Source organism: Lepisosteus oculatus, chromosome 5, assembly GCF_040954835.1.
Source record: "Lepisosteus oculatus isolate fLepOcu1 chromosome 5, fLepOcu1.hap2, whole genome shotgun sequence".
NCBI lineage: Eukaryota > Metazoa > Chordata > Actinopteri > Semionotiformes > Lepisosteidae > Lepisosteus > Lepisosteus oculatus.
The window spans coordinates 59,414,963-59,436,216 of NC_090700.1; the positions used below are offsets into that span (position 1 = coordinate 59,414,963).

The 21,254-nt window shown below is 37.5% G+C and overlaps 1 protein-coding gene across 2 annotated transcripts; it reads left to right on the forward strand.

Annotated features, from left to right (window-relative positions):
- Positions 1-138: 138 nt before the first annotated feature.
- On the forward strand, positions 139-21,037 carry bbs4 (Bardet-Biedl syndrome 4). 2 transcript variants are annotated; one of them, XM_069190751.1, is made up of 16 exons: positions 139-212; positions 1,670-1,721; positions 7,635-7,714; positions 9,237-9,300; positions 9,574-9,685; positions 10,063-10,135; positions 10,671-10,724; positions 10,901-11,028; positions 11,867-11,921; positions 12,435-12,503; positions 14,329-14,481; positions 15,624-15,795; positions 16,042-16,111; positions 16,331-16,475; positions 17,112-17,322; positions 18,256-21,037. In XM_069190751.1, exons 1-16 carry the CDS (start codon positions 189-191, stop codon positions 18,393-18,395), a joined length of 1,602 nt encoding a protein of 533 aa, XP_069046852.1. In that variant the 5' UTR covers positions 139-188; the 3' UTR covers positions 18,396-21,037. The 2 variants fall into 2 exon arrangements, with proteins under 2 accessions (XP_069046852.1, XP_069046851.1); XM_069190750.1 differs by lacking the exon at positions 139-212 and adding an exon at positions 267-324 and having other exon boundaries at positions 1,670-1,720; positions 7,633-7,714.
- Positions 21,038-21,254: the final 217 nt, after the last annotated feature.

A 21,254-nucleotide genomic window follows, 5' to 3' on the forward strand; every position in this document is an offset into this window, starting at 1 on the left:
TGAAGGTGGTTGGCAACATTAGACAACGGGAACCGGCTTCCTATTCGCTTTATCATTAAAAATAAAAGTTGCTTCGGGAAAAAAAGAACGTTATTTTATCCCCCCTTGAGATAAGTAAAACACAGTGCACTTCCTGTAGGGCTGTAACCTTGGAAACGGACAACTTCCTGTGGCTCAGTTTTGTGAAGATGGCGGAGGAGAAGGCTCAAACGGTGAGAGAATTCTAAAGAAGCGTTATAATGTTGAAGTACTGGTAAACTGTGTGTGTTACATATACATCTGAAAATAGACAGCATATAGCTACATGCATAATAGTAACACGAGGTTAGTATTGATGATCTTGCGATGTATCTTAAACTGTAGGCATTGAGTGAAATTATATTGGCGGGGGTGTTAGCACAGAACACTTGTTTACATAACCACAAAGTAAGTGTCATTATATTGCCCATCATTACGTCCTTTCGGCAATTATTTGACTCTTGCTGTGAGAATATCATTTGCACAGGTAGGACGCTGAGCAGTTATCCATTTTCTTGTTCGTGTTATAGCGATTTGGAACTTGAGAGTACAGTGTTGTGGTTTCCTGTACTGTAATAGTGGTATGTCAATTTAAAACATGCAATTTGCAATTGAATCTCTTATTTTCCCTTCAAAATACTAAGAATGATTTACCCATACTCATATTTGTGTTAAGTGTAATACCTTTCGCAAAGCTAACATAATTTGTTGATGTAACTGCGGACAGAAAGGCATAGTTAAGAAAGCAAATCTCTGGTATAGTTATTTTTTTATCTGCACATGCATTTTTCATTTCGTTGGAAGCTTCCATGTTTTTACCACTGTTCGTTGTAAAAACGGGACGGGGAGATACAGCACTGCAGTGAGTGTTTACCATTGCACAGATTCTGAAATCCTGCATTTACAGCCTGACTAAACTAAACCTTTGCTCTTGTAGATGTTATGCTTAAACTTTAGATGCAGGTTTAATTATGTAGAGAAGGTAATAATAATCCTGTCACAGCTCTTTCTGTAATCCAATCAAAAGGCTTGAGAGGTAGCATTTCGGAAGTGTGTAGAGGTGAACTCGTTTTTCATCATCATTTAAAAAAAGGCACTGATAGTTTGGTGCATTTGAAAAACAATGAGAACATATTCTTATATCGGATGTAAAGGCTTGTTTATTCATATTTGCATCCTAAATTCTTTCACAATTTATAATTTGCTTTCAATGTCTGATTCATATCTGATGAAAGTATTAGGGGGCATTCACCTTGTTAAATTCAATGATCACAATTATTTTGTATAATAACACTTGAGCCTGTTTATAGTTTGGCAGTTTGCCTTGATTTTTATTTAATTTATAAGAATACATGAGTGATAATTTAAAAGATTCAAAGACCCGAAGAAGGCTTCCTTTCTTGTCTTTTCAGCATGGAATAAACCTTTACTTGTTCTTTTTTAACAAGCTATGAAACATTAGGGTGAGTAACCCTGTCAAGCACTGAGCAACTACAGTAACAGGTGGAGCTATGTAACAGGTATGAGCGAAATAGCTCTAAAATAAAATCCTTAACATCCTTTAGCTCACAAACGTGAAAATAGGATATGACAACAATAAAAAGGCTTGTAGCAGACCTGTCTGTATTAAGTATGGGTTTCTGTATTTCAGAATCCACAGCTCCCAGTGGGAACAGAAATTAAGAAGACTCGTCCCAAAAAAGGTGTGTGTTTTATGAAATATTGGCCTTATTTTCCTCTGTGGTGTATTACTTATGGTATCAAAACAAATGTCATGTTTATGCTCATTACAGTGTGTATTTATGCATGTGTCCTTATTTTCCTTTTTCCTTATTAGTTTAAAAAATGTCCTGCTATATTTTTCCTAGCCATGGTAATGGACAGAAATGTCCTGTCCTGCACAATGAGAGAGCAGTCATGTTCTTGCACCTTATACCTCTGGGATAGTCATCATAATATTCATCAGGATACCTGTCTTACTGTTATGGATAGAAACGTTTATTTAAAGGAAGTAAAGGCGGCTTCGTAATTTTTTTAAAAGTGGTCCATCCCTCCAGTCCAGCTTAGACTTTTAAACTGTGTCCCCCAATCTCAAACCTCTCAGAGGTTTTTTTTTTTGCCAATGTTTAAAGTTGCATTACAGTTCTATATTATGGCATTAGTTCTGGGGAAGTCAAGGTCACAGGACTTTCATTTGAAAAATATTACCACATACTGGAGATTGCTTAACTGGGTTGGACAAGACCCACAGATCTTACTGAAATCATTCTTCCTTCTGAGGATATTGTTTTGATTGCTTTACTTGTTTCACATGAACTCTCGTGGTGACACTTCCAACATATACAAACCCAACAGATGTTAAAAAAACACAATTATATTGGTACAAAAAAACCCCACCATAACATGCTGAACATCACAAAAAGTTTTCAATATTTGATTTACTGTAAATGCATTTCCATCCCTGGCATGTGGTTATATATATTCGATAAAATATGTTTTAACAAAGTGGTTCTTGATTTGCAAAGAAATTGATGTATTTCAATCCATTCTTTTCTAAAATAGTGTGGTGCTGTAATTGTTTTCTGTATTGACAGAAAAAAACTATAACCCATGTGTTTTCTTATAAGAAAGCTAATAACATACATAACTTTGCCTGATGGCAAGATGCCCAGAAGCTCCCCTTGAATTTAATACTACTGTATATTGAATTGATTGTATTTCTTATTATATTTTGACATTTTTCCCCAGTGGAATCAGTCATGAATGTCTTGTAATCCTGTGAAAGAAACAGTATAATTTTTTTATCTTGAAATTGAAGATCATTTTATTTTCTATTAAAATAGTGTTCTAATGTTCTTATCTATGAAGGCGAGACACAAAAAGATGGGACCGTTTATATCTTGAAATAAATTGACTTGAAAAAATACCTTTGCATCCCAAAAAGCTTTAGATATTTTCATCATGCACTCTTTATATCTTTCCCTGGAGGCTAAATTTAGGAACATAGTTTTCAATGTTTACTTAAATTGGAGATTCGGTCACCTCACAAACTGTAAAAGGTAATAAAACTGACTCAATTGACCCTGATTATCTACCCTCCTTTTCCACTTTTCCATGCCAATTTGAGATCAACAATCCAGAATCCAGAATAAAGCATCCAGAATCATCTCTGCATCTTGCACTGTCCCAGGAAAGCCATAGACACACCACATTTTCTAAAAAACATATTGGTCTATTGTTCCTTTTTGCACAATGATTCCGAAGAAGGGTACACTAGAGCTGAAGCAGCAGCAGCTGGTGGAAGACATCATGGCTATAACTGATGCTGCCCAGTTCAGTCTAACCCTGGCATGTAAGGTTCCTGTACACAGGAATCGCTCAGCTGCATTTGGACTCTCTGGGTCACTACCAAGTAATCTAGCCTAAGAAGGAGTCTGTAATCCACAAAATGTACGATCGTGCTGCAATGAGAGAGAAGAATGGGTTTAATAATTAATAAATGCTTACACTTACACTTTCTGGACTCTCCACTCAAAGAGCTTTACAGGTAATGGGGATCCCCTCCACCACCACCAGTGTGCAGCCCCACCTGGATGATGCGACGGCAGCCATAGTGCACCAGAACGCTCACCACACACCAGCTCTCAGTGGGGAGGAGAGCAGAGTAATGAAGCCAATTCATAGATGGGGATTATTAGGAGGCCATGATTGGTAAGGGCCAATGGGAAATTTGGCCAGAACACCAGGATTACACCCTAATGTTTTTGAGGAAGGCCCCGGGATTTTTAATGACCACCGAGAGTTAGGACCTCTCATCCAAAGGATGGCACCTTTTTTTACAGTATAGTGTCCCCGTCACTATACTGGGGCATTAGGACCCACATAGACTGCAGAGTGAGCACTGCTGGCCCCACTAACACCTCTTCCAGCAGCAATGTTCGGGTCTCCCATCCAGGTACTGACCAGGCTTATACCTGCTGAGCTTCCGTGGGTTGCCAGTTGTGGGTTACAGGGTGATATGGCTGCTGGCTATAAATCAGATTATTTGCTGGAGAGTCCATAATATTTGTATTTTTTTACTTTTGTAAATGTGTAAATGTGTGCAATAAATTTATTTTCAGTAACACCTACAGTAGTTAACATTCAAATTAAAACATCCTGATGCTGATTGTACTCGGTTAAAGAAAGTGGAGAAAATTGAATCAAGCCACAGTGCTTCTCTTTTCCAGTAGGTGTCACTATGAGAGAGAGGGAGTTCCGCAGCCCCATCAGCAAGGAAAGAGGATTAAAGCTTAAGGAAAAAATAAGTCCAGAAATAGAACAGCATTAAATCTGATTTGTTAAAAGGCAAGCAGGCGCGGTGCCATCCACCCTTCATAATTAGTGCAATGTCTTTGTTCAGCAACACATTGGGTTTGGAACAAAGTCACTCTGACTGCCTCCCTGCTGGCAGGAATCAGTGCTGTGACTCAGCAGGAGCTTTAGCAGACTGATTCATAGACTCACAGATTATCCTTTAATGAAACAAACAACATTTATAGTTACTGAGATGCGTGTTGCTGACTGCATCCTGTCTTTATAATCACAATCCATGAAATCCATACCATACCACTTGAAACAGACCCCTTTCTGCTTGTTGTATTGAAGCCTGTTCCCTCCAATATGTTCACTGCTTTAGCATCAGCGAGCAGAGGGCCAGTAATATGATTTGTTCGTCATTCATTGCTTTAAATGCACAGTTAGTATAAAATACCTTTTGACATTTTTTTTTAATTAAAATTTTTATTTTAATTTCAAGTAATCTAATCTGGTATTCTCTCTAGTAAGAGGTTTCTCCTTTTTATATTTTTAAGTCAGTTTTGCCTAAATAAATGTCCTCCACAATGCGAGCCAAGTACATTATTAGGGAGCTGCTTATAGATTCTTTGATGGAGGGGTGAAATGTCCAAGAAGTGTCCTGCATGGAGGTCAATGTCTTAACTAACACAGCAAACTACAGTATATACAGTCATGTGAAAAAGCAAGTACAGCCTCTTTCAATTCTATGGTTTTACATATCGGGGCATAAATAACAATCCTCTGGTCTTCACCAACTTCTATAATTAGACAAATCTAGCCTCAGATAACAGACAATACATAACAGATTTCACCAAGTATACCAAAATGCAGAAACCATGTGGGAAAAATTAAGCACACCCTTACTGCTTCCATAGTAATTAAGAAGGTAATTAGCAACCAGGTGCTGCTAATCAAATGCACTAGATTAGTTGATTAGACTGCACGTATATTATATATATATATACTTTATATGTATAACCTACATCTGTCTAATTATAACATTACATTCATGCATGTTTAAATATTAATTATTGTGTAGTCTGTATTTGAACTTGAAAGTTCAAAAGCCTTTTAATGTATTCTGGTCCAGCCAAAATATTTTGGGAGTACTATACACAAATATTAACAGTCTTTAAATGACTAAAAGTGGCTGAAATAACTATGGATCAATATTCAGTGGGTAAATAATCTTCCGTAATTGCCCCAAGTTTTCTCTAAGGAAGCCATAACCATGCCTTCTGTAGAAAAATATTTAAATATACCTGTATATATTGAATGGCACATTTAATGGATCAGCCAATTGGTTTCCTACCAATTATCTAATTTATTGATACACTATTATAATAAAACTATGAGAGCTGTACCACAGTAAAAAAGCAGTCTGTTTATGTGCAAGAAAATCTTACAAAGTGTTTTTAATTGGTGTAATGTTTTTTTGTTGATCAAAATGGGTTACAAAACACTTCATACCCTTGAAGGGATTGCACCTGATTGTTTTAAAATCTGAAGAGCCAGGCTTTATTCAAATCTTTGTCTTGCCATTTTTCTTTGTTCTACGTGCTTCTCCTTTGTCAGCGCTGTCCATGCTTATCTGTCTGTTTTTCTCTCTATGCCTCTGCTCCTCATTTCTATGCTGTGCTGTGCTTCCCCTCTGCCTGTCTGCACTTCTTCCCATTCGCGGAGATCTGTCTCGCAAGCACTCCAGTGGCTCGCCGGACACTGGGGGCTCCTTGTTACCTTGGCAACAGGGAAAGGTGCCACTTGCCTAGTTCAGACTCCACGGGGCTGCCAACGAAAACAAATACATCGAACAGATCCCGCGTTGTCATCAATCCTGCCCACAGCAAGTGCATTTGACCATAATGGGGTTATGACAGGAAACGGATTTAATCCTGGATTGACCAGAAGGGGAACCGGGGCCTGAGCAGGGTCATCTCTCCTAACACTTCATATTCAGGTTCTGTGACTTGCGCGTCAGTGGAATCCTAGTTGCACATTCGCGTTCGAGCAGTCAAATGTGGTGTAATGGAAACCACTCCAAGAACAGCTTCAGAAAATGTTACATTGGCAAGAAGGATGAGCTGAATGTAGAGTATATGTATATTCGCAGGTAGATTCGATTGTGGTGCTTAGTAGATTAACTGTGTGCTCATTTTGAAAAGAAGGTTGCTTGATGTTCTGTATCTATTGAAGGCCCATTCTTTACTCACACGTTAGTGTAAGATATACCGGTATACTGTTTTATCCTTTTATGGTGAGCTTGATTCCTTTCCACCTATTGGTCTACATCAAGTCCTCTCTTACAGAACAATGATCCCTTAATTCTACTTAATATGGCAAATAGACAAATAAGAACAAAATTATGTTTAATGTTTTAGAAAGAATTTATCTAATCTAAGTTTGAAACTGCATCTCCAGCACCCACTCAGAATTTTAATACATTTCTGTATTAAAGGCATTTTTCCTGTAAAACCCCAAACGCCTCAGCTAACGCCAGTGCTTAGACATGACTTACCGTTCTGTGACGAAAATAAAAAAATCTTTTGAAGCAAGGGGAAGAAAAAGGAACACAGATGGAAAAATGACAGAGAAAAATGAATGCCTTCTTTTAATAACATGTCGGACTACATCTTTGCCTTTTTCAGTATGACTGTACAGTGTAAAGCTCTGTTTCAATATTTAATTGAATACATTATCTCATGTAAAAAAAAATATAATATCTCCAATGCTTGCTGTTGCTAAGATTCTCCTGATTGCCAGTACGATTGCAATAATGTTTTCTATACAAGGGCAGTCAGGCGTGGTCCTTTTTTATCACAATTAGTCATTAAACCTTTCGGGAGTTGAGCTGCAGCAAGACTCGTGCAGACCAGAGGCACCCTCCAAAAGATAAAAAGACTCCTGTATTCAGCTCCAGCTTTTACTGTTGAGTCTGTAATACACATAGAGCTTACCTCCCATGGGCAGGAGAGTGGGAGTGAGTGAGGATGAGATGAAGCAGTGTTAAATGATAAAACACAAGTAGCCTGCAAGACAGATGTGTCTGTTGCTGTTGAGGAGGAATAACAAGTGGCCCCTCGACACCTTTACTCTGTTTGTCTGATCAAGGTATCGGTCAGATAGGAGGCAAGAAGGCCCTTTACAGGCAGGGCTGGCTGGAAAACAGCCCCTTGCCTCGGTCACCGGTCACCCTTGGCGTGGTATGGCGCGAAGGGATAAAGTGCTGTGCCGTATCAGATCTGAGTGCCGTGTCTGTTCTGCTAATATCTTTCATTCAGCACCAGAGCTTCCCATCCTGGAAAGGAGGAACTGGCTCATCCATCTCCACTATATCCGAAAGGACTATGAAACCTGCAAGGTAGGAATCACACCCACTTTTTGGCATCTCTATGGCCAAGGTTTAGAGCCTGGAAATATCAGCCATTTGTATTTTACATGCGTGCCTTCACCACTCAAGCACAGGGGTGGAATATTTAGTACTGAATGGTGGGATTAGATCTGTTCCTTGTTCTCATTTGGCTTGTGAAATCCAGTATGAATTCATCAGTTTGCAGACTGTATAGAGAGTAATGAAACACATGCAGTTATGCCCAGTTACTACTGAAGTGCAGTACCTATGTGGAATTTGTGTCAGTACACTTTTGTCTAAAGGTAAGGGAAACTTGTTGGGCATGGTCTTTTTGGGGTATTTTTTTGGCTAAAAATTATTTCATGTTCCAATAAGCCTGTACTTCATTCTTTTTAAAAGTTAAATACATTTCATTTATAACAGGACAAGAAGGATTAATTTAGTTTTTGAAGAACTGTTTTAATGCTTGGTGATTGGTTCTATATTGTTTTTTATGCTGAACGCAAGCAGGTGTCTGAATCAATATCTACTTTGGACATATATAAACATGTAACTAATGACCTTGTTCCAAATTAATTCAAACATAAATTTAAAAATGAGATTATTGTGGCAGTAGGATCTGAATCTATTGGTTGATTGTCTGCTGTAGAGATATGCTGTACAGTGCTTCTTTGTTTCCTTTCATCTCAGAATACACTCCGAACACATTAATATGATAACCCTAAAGTAAAGAATTTTGTATCCTTTCTGAATAAACAGCTTATTTCATAACTTGTATCTAGTTTTCTCTTTTTTGGTTAACATAAGAGTTGGCAAAGGGAGCACCAGTTATATTTAAATCACATATTTATTAATACTTGCTCTTTATTAACCTGTATATACAGACTTACAGTGCTCAGGAAATCCACTCTCAGCAGGTAAACACTCCCCACCCTCACTCCCTTTAACTAGACATGCTGGGTTTAACAGCATGATCATCACCATCTGACAGCTGCTGCTGGTTACATTTGTGTCAAGTGCAGAGGGCTAATCAATAGGTCACACAACATTTCTGACATTTTGTTTTTTGTCCTTAGATTTATTATTCGTGAATTGTAAGGGCTGTATAAAAAGAAACTCCACCAACTATAGAGTTTTTGTTCTTCATCTATGATTTTGTATAAAATGCTTTAATGAAATAGTCTATTTATGGACTGCTTGTGTTCAGTTGTTGAAAGCAACAGAATTTGTCTTGAAACTCATAGGTTTACAATTTCAGCACTGTACATTTTGAAATATTGCTGTTTATTGCTTTTCTTAATAAGATGAACAAAATCTATACATTCTATGTAGTATGCTTTTGCATGAGTTTGCTGCAAAGAATTTACTTTTTTTTACTTTTTTTGGTTTGTAGGGTAAATCATTTATAGCAATTCCTTTCTGCTGTTGAAACGTATTGTGCATTCAAAATCCGGGATGCCTTTTAAGTGCAGTACGTTTTGTCTTGTTTATAAAGCCACTTAAAAAGTTGATTGTTTTTTTTTTAATTTAGGCTATAATTAAAGAACAATTGCAGGAGACACAGGGAATGTGTGAATATGCAATATATGTACAAGGTAAGCCATTTGTACTCTGAATTCCACTGTCATTCTCCACTGTCAAAGTGAAGCAAGCATAGTTGTATCATAAGTGTTCAAGTGAGATGCAAAATTCAAATTAAAATGAATGTATTCTGGCCGGCTTTTGTATAGACTAACTTTTCTTACTCATTATCAGTGATTGTAACATAATATAGCTCCTTTATAATTTAAAGCTAGGCATTGCTTTATTGCTTTGTTCTAGTATATATGATATTTAAATATTTGAAAATGCTATGTATGTGTGTTCAGCTTTAATACTCCGTCTTGAGGGAAAGATTCAGCAATCCCTGGAGCTTTTTCAGAGCTGTGCTATTCTCAATCCCAGAAGTGCAGACAACCTGAAACAAGTTGCTAGATCTCTGTGAGTACATACCTTGGGGTATTTGATCTTTTATGAGTTACTTAAATCATCTTTGTTGCCAATTTATTTTACTAAATGAAATTTCTTATCAGTTCTGTTACTGTAGCTTGCAGTTTCAGCTGTTCCAAATCAAAGGTTTTGTTTTTAATGTTAATAACTATTTTATGTTTTATTTATTTTTTTAAATAATTTAAGCAATGTTAACCCTTTTGGTATTTGCATGTAAAATATTGACTTTATTTCTTTATACCTAACCGCTGTCAGATACTCCATGAAACTGTGTGTTACACAATAAATATACAATAACTGTATAGACAGAGGATAAATAGTTCTTTATTTAGTAAACATGGAGTTTTTATTTGCATTTTTTCATTTAGTTTTCTACTTGGAAAACATAAGGCAGCAATTGAAGTTTACAATGAAGCTGCAAAACTCAATCAGAAGGACTGGGTAAGTAAACTACTGTATAGCTATTAATGAAATCACTGACTTTCACTTTACTCCCCAGGATACTTTATGACCTTGAATACTTCAGTCATAGACCTGTTTACACATGGAATGAAAATCATATAAATTTGCATTTGGCAGGGAACTGTGTATGCTCACGTATGTAGGTTTTCTTGTAGTAGAACATACTGTATTGTGTCAGATGAAGAATCCTCATCAAGCTAGGTAGTGACATGCAGTAGTTTGAGCAGGTGTACATGGAAGAATCACTTTGGCCCTCTGGACTTCACATCACCACAGGGTCTGATAGACATGACAGTTTACAGCAGAATCTCAGAATAGACTGGTGACATCTGAGGACATTATCGATCAACACTTCCTTTCATTGGTTGTGCTTAGGTTATTGATCAAATGTGAAAATAAGTTAAGTATTACAGGACCTGCTCTGTCTTCGTGTCAGTTCCTGAGACCTACTGTAATGTACTCCTGCTTCTGTCTGTACACCCATTAAAAATGGCATTCTTGTGTTGTCCTGCAGGAGATCAGCCATAACCTTGGTGTGTGCTACATGTATCTGAAAGACTTCAAAAATGTAAGCTTTTAAAATGTATTCTTTAAATGTATGTTTAAAAAGATGAACAACAGTGATTTAAATCTAAAAAAAAAAATCAATATTTTTATTGTTTTCTCAAAATAGTTTCTGCTTAGGACATAAGTCGTAACGTTATGCAATTTTTTACTAATAAAAATATTATTGTTTTTCTCAAGGCTCAGGAGCAGTTAAACACTGCTTTGCAGCTAAACAAGCATGACTTGACTTTTGTGATGCTGGCAAAGATCCATTTGTTGGAAGGAGACATTGAAAAGGCTGTTGAAGTCTACAAAAAAGCTGTTGAGTATGTGAAACCTGCATTTATATAGAGAAACTATAAAACTACAGAACACATATGTACAGTCCATGTAAACATAGTTTTCTTAGCAGCCTGGAAAGTTATATTTTTATTAAAAATATTTAGATTTTGTTTTAAACTAGTTTCTAAGTCATTAAGCTTGTTTTATGACAATTATTAGAATACAGATCACAAGTGTAAAGGGCCAAACATTAAGAAATCTGCACTGAGCAGAAAATTATCCAAAACTAATATAGGTTCACTTCAAAGATTATATAGGTATGAAAGCAGACGCCTTTTACTTTGTTAGTTATCAATGAAGCCAATAAATATTAAATCATTTCTCAAAGTAAGGAACAATAAGTTCGTGCCGTAAGTAAATAACTTTACTAATGTGTTTGGAAATCACATCATTTAGGAAAAAAATGCATTCTTTATAGAATTGACCAGATCTTGTTCAGTATCTTCTAGTTATTTTTTCACTAGACAAATGAAAAAATAACCAGTGTGCTTGAAGAATTTCTCATTATTTTTTGTCTCCTGTTAAGTTAATTAATAAAGAATGACAACAGTAGGGTCTATTTTCAATAAACAACTATGAAAAGAGCCACTGTTTTTTAATATTGTCACAGTAACCTTGCTTTTTATTTTTCTCTGACTTGACATTACTCATTATTTGCAAAATGAGGTGAATTTATTGGCATGTGTATTCGTTAAAAGATTGTGTTCTCTATAACCTTTCCAAATAAACACATTTATAATCTAACCAATGCATTGTGTTGGTTTTGAGAACCACGTATGATATCAGTATGAAGTATAACATTAGTGATTATTGATTATTTAGGTTCTCGCCTGAGAACACCGAACTTTTGACAACACTTGGACTACTCTATCTGCAGGTAAAAGATGCAACTTTAATTCTATTTATATTAGTTATAGAATGTTTTAGATTTATCTTTCTTTTGGATAGTGTATGCTATCAGAGAATGAGCGTTTCATTTATCTAGAGTTGTCCTTCACAGTGAATCTGAACTTCACATTTTAGCTTTAGGTGCAAGTGTTCATGTAGAAGGGACTAATGTGAATGAAATCCCTCATTTCATTTTTTTATCCTTTGTGTTAAAGTTGTTCTTTGGGAATCCAGGAGTACCCCCTGTTGTTATTTGCAGATTGTTTAAAAAGATGCTTTTTGTTGAATCAGCTCCTTCTTAGACCATGTAGAAAGCTTATACTCACACAAATTTAGGATGGAGCAGAGGTTTTATTTAATTTAAGCAAATTAAATATTGTCCTTCCTGCAGCTCTATTACCTGTGCTTCACATTAGAAATTCAATTATAAATTATTTTCTAGCCTGAAAACATGAAATGTAATAGGAAAAATGAGTATTTTTTTCATTTTTTTTCCACCCAGCTTGGAGCCTATCAAAAAGCATTTGAACATCTTGGGAATGCTCTAACATATAACCCCAATAACTACAAGGTAGGCACTTAATATTTTTGTATTGAAGATTAAATACTTTCAATATTTTCAATTGGTAGTTTCTTCTCTTGTGCCCAACTGTGCTGATTGGCATGGTCACTTGATTTGGGACTTGCTGAAACCAATTCTCAAGGCCCAAGGCACCAACTGACTCTTGTAATCATTCATAGCCGTTCCAGGGACGCCAAATATAGTGGCTCTCTGAAGGCACCAGTTCTGTAGGGTTTGGGCATTTACTGAGACAATTATTAATTGTAGCAGTAAATCACAAAGTTGATCCTTTTGATGGCTTTAGAATCCAACCATGCGACATAACTTAAACAACGCACACACACAGGTACTAATACACGAGGATACATTTATTAATACATAGAATATGCATGTAAACCTAACAGATCTTATCGAGAGGGTTATCAGAATACAAAAGATATATATTCAATCAGTTACAAAGTGTTACACATATCAAGAGGACATACGTTCAGTATATCATTCATTAAGACCGTTTCGTAAATGAACTTAGTTACAACTTCTACATTAGATACTCAAAACAAGTACATAACTCTTTGGAATTAAATTGATATCAACTGGTTGGGATAACAATTGAATTCTCGAGCTGTAATGCATTGAAGTTGAATACTCATCCAATCTCTGGGGATTCAGATCTCCTGCGGGCACAAAGAACCAGTTGCAGGCTGTTGCTGTCCAATCCGCGCTCTCTGGCTCGGTGCAAGGCTGTGCTGTGCGGCTTGCGACGGTGCGCTGCAGATGCTCACTGACCGGCTAGTTAGTGTTGGCTTTAACTAGCAAAGTTTGCACAGGAGAAAAGATGACTGTGGGTCCCAGCAAGTCAGGAAGAGGACCGGTTCGTTCCTGATGAAGAGCTAGTTCTGAATAGTGATTCAGCTGTCCAAGTTCCAACCTGTTCACGAGGCCTGCTAACCTCGGGTGGATCCTCTGGTTACTCTCTGGCAACCTCCGCTCTAGACTCTTAGAACAAAGGAAAGTTCTGGCACTCGGACACACTGGCCGTTCCGTGGTTGTCCGGGCTGAGTCTCAGGATGGTCAGGAGGCGCGCTGCGAGAATGTCCTGCCCTTGGGAGCCTTCTGCTCCTGGGCCGTCCTGCCCTGGAATTCTCCTTTGAATTCCCTTTAGAATAGTCTCAGAATTCCCTCTGAATCTTACTGAATATCTCAGGCTCTCTGTGTTGCCTGTTTTTACCTGGAGGAACTTCAGCTCATTGATTGGCTGAAAGTTCCATGGGCATCAGAGTCCCACGTGGGTTTCTCGGCCCTACCAGTCCCTGATTGGTTGATCAAGGTGAGATATGAGTCACTTACTCCTGACACTTAGGAATGCAGTCCAGATGTCCATCTGGCACTCCCTAGACAGATAGGCGCCAATGGATGACCATTGATCATGATAGCCAGGCTTAGCTAAGTGCATCCCCCTTTGGGAGCTGTCCTTATCAAAGGAACCTTAAATCAGCCTGCATGAATAGTTTCTCTGTGGCTGCACCACAGAGATGAACGGAGAAATGGGGCCTCATTTGGGAAGGCTCAGAACACTTAATTCTTTCTTATTAAAAAGCCTCGCCGCTACACTCTATACCTTCAAGGTCCATTAACTAGAGATGTTAAAGAAACCTTGAGGGCTAAATTTTGCTAACCTTGCAGTAAAGGGAAGAATAAAAAGGATATTTCATGTATTGTTCAAATTTAAAGTTTCTTTATATGTCATTTAAACATGTTGGTCCTGAGGACTCTTTCTCAGCACTGACGTTTCCAGCGAGTAACTCCATGCGGGTTTTTGGTTCTCCGTGTGTAGGCCATCCTAGCAGCTGGGAGCATGATGCAAACCCATGGTGATTTTGATGTGGCCATGACCAAGTACCGTGTAGCTGCCTGTGCTGTACCTGAGAGCCCACCACTCTGGAACAATATAGGAATGTGCTTCTTTGGCAAAAAGAAGTATGTAGCGGTAAGTATCGCTGACAAAAAATAATGTCTAATAGTGGCATGTTCTAAGATGATCTGAATCACTGTTCTGGCATACATTGTTCCTAAATTGCTCTCCTGGGGATGGATAAGGTGTTTTGAAATGAACCGAATTGAATAAAGTGAGTATAGTGTGCACATATAGCAATTGTTAATATATCACTTCAAATATAAAAATGACTGTCCTGTAATCATGTTTCTGATTTTTGTTTTTTTATGAAAATGTCCTTGTTTGCTTCTTGAATTGTAAAATGAGGAGCAACAGTTTCATGCCAGACATTGACCCTTGAGTCTTTTGCACTTTCACATTGGGTAATATGCTATAAGTACTACTCTCCAAATAAAAGGTCAATCTGTATGGTGCAGTCGCTTCTACACAATTCATCTGTATGAACCATGTTCTTAATTTAATTCAGAGGTTAAACTGCTTGATTTGTTGAACTAGCAGAACTTTGCAATTATGTTTATAACAAGCAAAAGCATAAAACACACCTTACTGAAAATAGGAGGGTCTAGTTCCTCTGCGGTGGTAACTGCCAGCTTATCACTAGAGATACATTCTTTATAAAAAGTCCTACTTTTCTTCTAATCCATTCCTAATACTTAATATTTTTTTAAGAAAATTGCATGAATAATGTAAAATTAGTATTCTAAATATTACTTGTTTGTTTTCTAAATCAGAAATGATTACATTTTAAAACTGATTACACTTTCCTAATTAGGTGCTATATCCAGGACATTTGGCACATTGGTACTAAGATTAATAATTAGGCTTGAGGATATCTTAATTAAGTTACTTCTGTCTTGATATTCAGTCCTCAAGAGACTGCTCTTGGTTTGCCACATTGCAGTACACCCCTAGCATACATCTACTGTGATCCAATTCCAGCAGCATTAGTTGCAGCTGCTAATGTGTGACTTTATTCCTGCAGCACTTGATGTTCCGACACTTATCTTTCTTCGTCTTAAATCAAGAAGAAGAAAATTCAAATCAATCTGTTAAGAGTTTACCTAAAATAATATCTTTCAAGATTACTATCTTTTGCTATTACTAGTACCTTAAATGAATGGTTTGAAAGAAATGGTGACGTAAATTTTAGACTGTATATTGCTGTACCTTCTCAGGCTATCAGTTGTTTAAAGAGAGCTAACTACCTGGCTCCTTTTGACTGGAAGATCCTGTATAACCTGGGGCTGGTGCATCTTACTATGCAGCAGTATGCCTCTGCTTTTCACTTCCTCAGTGCTGCCATCAATCTGCAGCCAAAGATGGGAGAGCTGTACATGCTGCTAGCAGGTAATACACAGCCCATGTCCTCTTTTTTGTTAACATCTACTTTGCCCATTGCTTTACACTCACATTTCAAGCATAACAACCTCAGAACCTCAGTGTGGTTATGATTTGTAGATGATGAAATTAACAGTGTCTGTTACCATATTATGTATTTGCATTCTTCACATTGACTAAGAGAACAATATGTTAAAAGAAAAAAGGTATCTAGGTTATGAAAAATGTTTATTATATTTCTTTTTATTTTACCAGTGGCCCTTACTAATTTGGAAGATGTAGAAAATGCCAAGAGATCATATGAGCAAGCTGTTTCTTTGGACCAGTAAGTCTTTAATTTTTTATAAATGGAAGTTTTTGTTTTATATTGGAGCTTGTTCTTAACTTAGTTACTACTCTCCTTCCATTTGTAGAATTTAATTTAACATTTTATAAATACAATCTAATAATGCCAAACAAGTGAAACAAGTTTGTAAATAGTTAATAACAACAACAGCAGACTCGTATACTGATATTTCTGTTTTGGTGTCCTTCTCCCTCACAGATCTAACCCACTAGTTAATCTCAATTTTGCCATTCTGCTGTACAACCAAGGGGATAAGAAAGGAGCACTGCAACAATATCAGGAAATGGAGAAGAAAGTCAACAAACTCAAGGAGAGTAGCAGCAGTACTGAGTTTGACCCTGAGGTAACTGAACTATAACAGTTACTGTATAACCGCAGATTTTAATCATCGTAAAGTTTCTTGGAGAAATCATTCACTTAACATATGTCATACATGTCTGCTATTGGAAATCCTCTTAGATAATAATAATAATAAATAAATAATAATTGCTTACACTTAAATAGTGCTTTTCTGGACATTCCACTCAAAGCGCTTTACAGGTAATGGGGATCCCCTCCACCACCACCAGTGTGCAGCCCCACCTGGATGATGCGATGGCAGCCGTAGTGCGCCAGTAAACTCACCACACATCAGCTATCAGTGGGGAGGAGAGCAGAGTAATGAAGCCAATTCATAGATGGGATTATTAGGAGGCCATGATTGGTAAGGGCCAATGGGAAATTTGGCCAGGACGCCAGGGTAACACCCCTACTCTTTTCGAGAAACTCCCTGGGATTTTTTAAAGACCACAGAGATTCAGGACCTCAGTTTTACGTCTCATCCGAAGGACGGCCCCGGTTTACAGTATAGTGTCTCCGTCACTATACTGGGGCATTAGGACCTACATGAGCCGCAGGGTGAGCGCCCCCTGCTGGCCCCACTAACACCTCTTCCAGATGTAAAACAATATACCTTGCTTGGTTTCTTATTTGAATACAGCTTATAGAAATGGCTCAGAAGATGGGAGCAGCGCTGCAGGTCGGAGAGAGCCTGGTGTGGACAAAGCCAGCCAAAGACACGAAATCCAAGCAGCATGCTGCTGCTCCCAGCAAGCCAGCCTGCTCCCAGCAGCCTCTGGGCTCCAATCAGGCATTAGGCCAGGCTATGTCCTCAGCCGCGGGATACAGCAAGTCCATCCAGCTTTCAGCAGGTGTGTGGGAATCCCATAGAAATGTTGTGTATTTGCGCTTTTTTTGAAAGATAAAAAATACCACAGTTTGTTAGCTGAAATGAATAATCAGACAAATGGTTTTGTGTCGTTTGCCACTACAGGGAGTTTGTACTTTTATTTCTCTAATGAAACATGTTACACCTAAATGTAATATTGTATTACTCATGCAGTGTCAAGTGTTTTTTGAAATGTGTCCTTGTGTATCTCTTTCTTTACAATACTGACCAATTGTCAGGGCACCAGTGGGAAAAAAAATAGGTCTATTATATAATAACTCCACTGTAGGTAACAAAATGTTTTCTTTATCAATTTTATGACTAACAGATGTTTTAATATTTGTTGCCAGGTTAATCATTTTATTACATTTCATGATAAGCAACAGCGAACAGATTCAGGGGAACTTTATCAGAGCATTTATCATGAAAAACTAAGAAGGTCTTGACAAAGACAATTTCTTATTTAAAAAGCTGACTGATTAGAATGTTTCTCACAAATCTATAGGATTATACTGTGCTGATGATAGTATTTGTTTTGTTGAATTGTTTTTCAACATGCAGTTCATGGAGTTCAATGTTTAATTTTCAACATGGAGTATTACTTTAACATAAAACGTAATATTACATACTGTATTTACATATATGATAAAATATGTCTGCATATATGAACCATAAGAGATACTAACATGTAAATGCTAACCTAAGGTGGATTGTGAAACTGATATAAGAAAATGCAGGAATTATATTGTTAAATGTGCACCATGTCGAGTGAATGTAGATGATTGCTATGAACAGTATACACAGATGGTGCCTCAGAATACAATAGCTTTCAGTAGAAGACCATAAATAACTGGTTCAGTGTAAGTATTATCCAGTTCTTACCTAATAGACTAGCATCATCTTGTTGTGTCTGCAGGTAGTGCAGCCCCAAGCCTGCAGAAGCCACCATCTCTGCCCCTGGAGCCAGAGCCCACTGCTGAGGCATCAGCCCAGGAGCCGACTTCCCCATCTGAGCCGAAGGACAAGAAGACCAAGGCCAGGCTGGTGGCCGAATAGTACAAGGTGGCACCGTCAGAAGCCCCCAGTTCTGTTAATTTATGATTACTTCTGTGTATTTAATCTGAGTTCATGACAAGGTTATTAACATAATCTTGCAGTAAGTTTAATTCCCTGCTTTTTCAGCATTTTCTTGTTTTTATATAAAGTAACAAGCTTATTTTCATTCCAGATATTGAAGAGTATGTACTGTTGGTTACTTCTTCCAAAAATGATATTAATGATAGGAAAGAATTAGAAAAACTGCATTGAATACAATTTTACAAGCTTCTGTTCCTACACACACAGTGTAGCAAGAAAAACCCAGGTAACTTATCTTGGCAGAGGCAGAGCATGTAGGACCAATTTGAATGAAGGTTTCACCAAGCAGCCAATGGGCGTGAAAAGTGTTGCTGTGACATACTTTCAGTTAATTTAATGCAGCACTTCCCAAGATAAAGGCAGTGTGAATATCCATAAAGAGAGATGTGGTTGTTTATGCAGGAATCCCATTCACATTATTTGAATCGTAGCGTCACAAAAGATATAAATGCCAAGTTTGGAGTAATTATGAAAATGTTTGGCCAAGCAGATTTTGACCATGGACAGAAGCACTTGCATTTTAATGAGTTTCAATCATGCTTGGGTACTCGCGTGATCCGACTGACTCAGTTCTGGAATACAACTGCCGCGCGACGCATTTGTGTCAACAAGTGAACAAAACGCTGGTCAAGCAATCATCCAGGGTTTTACAGGAACCTGTTTCACTCTGCAGTAATTGCATTTTACGTTTTAGCAAGCACGTGATGATCCAGTATGGGCATGAAAAGTTTTGTCTGCAACCTGTGTGGCGCACACCTGTAGTAGGTTTGAGCATGGTGAAACCTGCCAGGTTTAAGGTCAATCAGTGCAGTGGTTCCTAAGATAATGGTTGTTTGAGTTTTGGTGGCAGTTGGTTGGTCATTGTGGTGCATGTAGGAAACCCATTTCACCATGTGTTAACTATATTATCACTAGAATGATACTGACCACGTTTGGAGTTAATTGATTAAGCAGTTTAAGAACTGGGTACACTTCGCCTTACAGGCCAGGTGTCTCTAAGCAGTTGAAGGTGTGGGCAGTGTAATTATCATTGCAAGCTGCGCGCCGCCCATCAGAAACAGGTTTTGTTGTTGATGAAATCTGAAGTCATGGCAAGCTTGATCTGTGAGGATAAAATGGCAGAATACAGCCATGTGGGCCTATGCAAGAACATCAGTTTGTGAGAAGTTAGAATACGTGACATTGTCAGACGTAGGTAGATTGCTGAGTAGAACTCCCTCACGCTTGGAGTTAATTGTCCACACAGTTTTTAAAAAGTAGGAGGAAGTACAATAGATCGCCTACTGAACACCAAGGTTAAAAAAAACCAGGCAGCCATCTTCCAGGAACTCCATCTTCACATGTTCATCCAGCTGCTGCCAGAAGCATATTTGACCAAACAGGTTTTGAGCAGGATTCATCTGTATGACGGGCTACATTTCTGAAAACGGGTTATCGCGGGTGCAAAACAAAATCACCCTAGTCCTCAGTTGCTTAAAAAGGTTTTGGCTTTTGAAGGAACTTGCCAACTTTAGATTCAATAATTCAAAATTTTTTTTGAAGTGGTGGATTAATCTCAAATGCAATGTCTTTTCTGCCCCAGTATGCTTGCCTGGTATGAAGTTGCTTGGCAAGTTTGAACCCCTGCAGTTTCAAAAGTGGGAACAAAAAATGATACCAATCCTTGCAGTCCCTATAGGTATCCACTACTTGGGAGCTTAAAATTGTTAATAGCAGGAGAGCTTAAAAAAGAGTTTATGGCGCACACAAAAATTAGTTAACCGATTCCTTGACACGTTCCCCTCTAAGGAAAATGATTTTTTTTATAACTGCTGAGCTCTTTAAATAGTTTACACATTTCCTAAATGAGTAATATTTCATATATCTTTAAAACAACATGTATGAATTTTGTACACAATTATTTTATCATATGAATGTAGCTGTGCTTCACTAATGTACTAACAATAATGTTTTCTCCAGGGAAAGTCTGCCCATGCCATCTTAAATATTCGTACATACATAATGTATATAGATAAAATAAATAATATGAGCTCTATATTGTGCTTTGTCTTTGGCAAATAGCACAGGGAATGAATGTATCTAATACTTTGATTTGGCTGTGCACAGATAGTGAAAATTGCTTGTTGGATTTATCTTATCCTGTATAAAGTATGTTTTACAAAACACTAACATATATTTTTAGTATGTTAATTGTCTTTGCACTGATGTTCAATTTTTCACTGAGCTTCACATTACAGTGTTTCTAAAGTCCTGTTACCATCTGGTGATGTTTCAAGAGGTACTGTAGACTAACACCAGACTACAGGGCTGCTGATGACGTCGTCTCAGTGATGCATTTCTCTCAGTTTCTCCATCATTATAGAACATGCTACATTGTAAATGGCTACAGATATTTTCCGCTATAAAATGATGGCACTCTGATCCTGTAATTCCTGTTGTGTAAAACAAAGTCTATGAAGTGCACTTCTGAAAAAGAAATGAGGGTATCAGGACTTTATGGTAACCTTATTTAAACAGTGGTACTTAACATTCTATTAGATACAAATAAAGATGTTTGCTTATTCTGGTGTTTTTTCCTCGGGTTATTACAATTGCTCTATGTTAAAGAATATAAGCCTTTTCCCAGGGACCACTCTTTAGAGCCAAAAAGAAAGTTTGCTTTGTTGTGCAGAATTGCATTTAATTATTGTTTTAAAATGTCCTGCCAAGAACCATTCAGAATTCAGAGTTGTCTATAACCATTTGGTAGAAACCTAAAAGGAACCAGTTTTAACACGA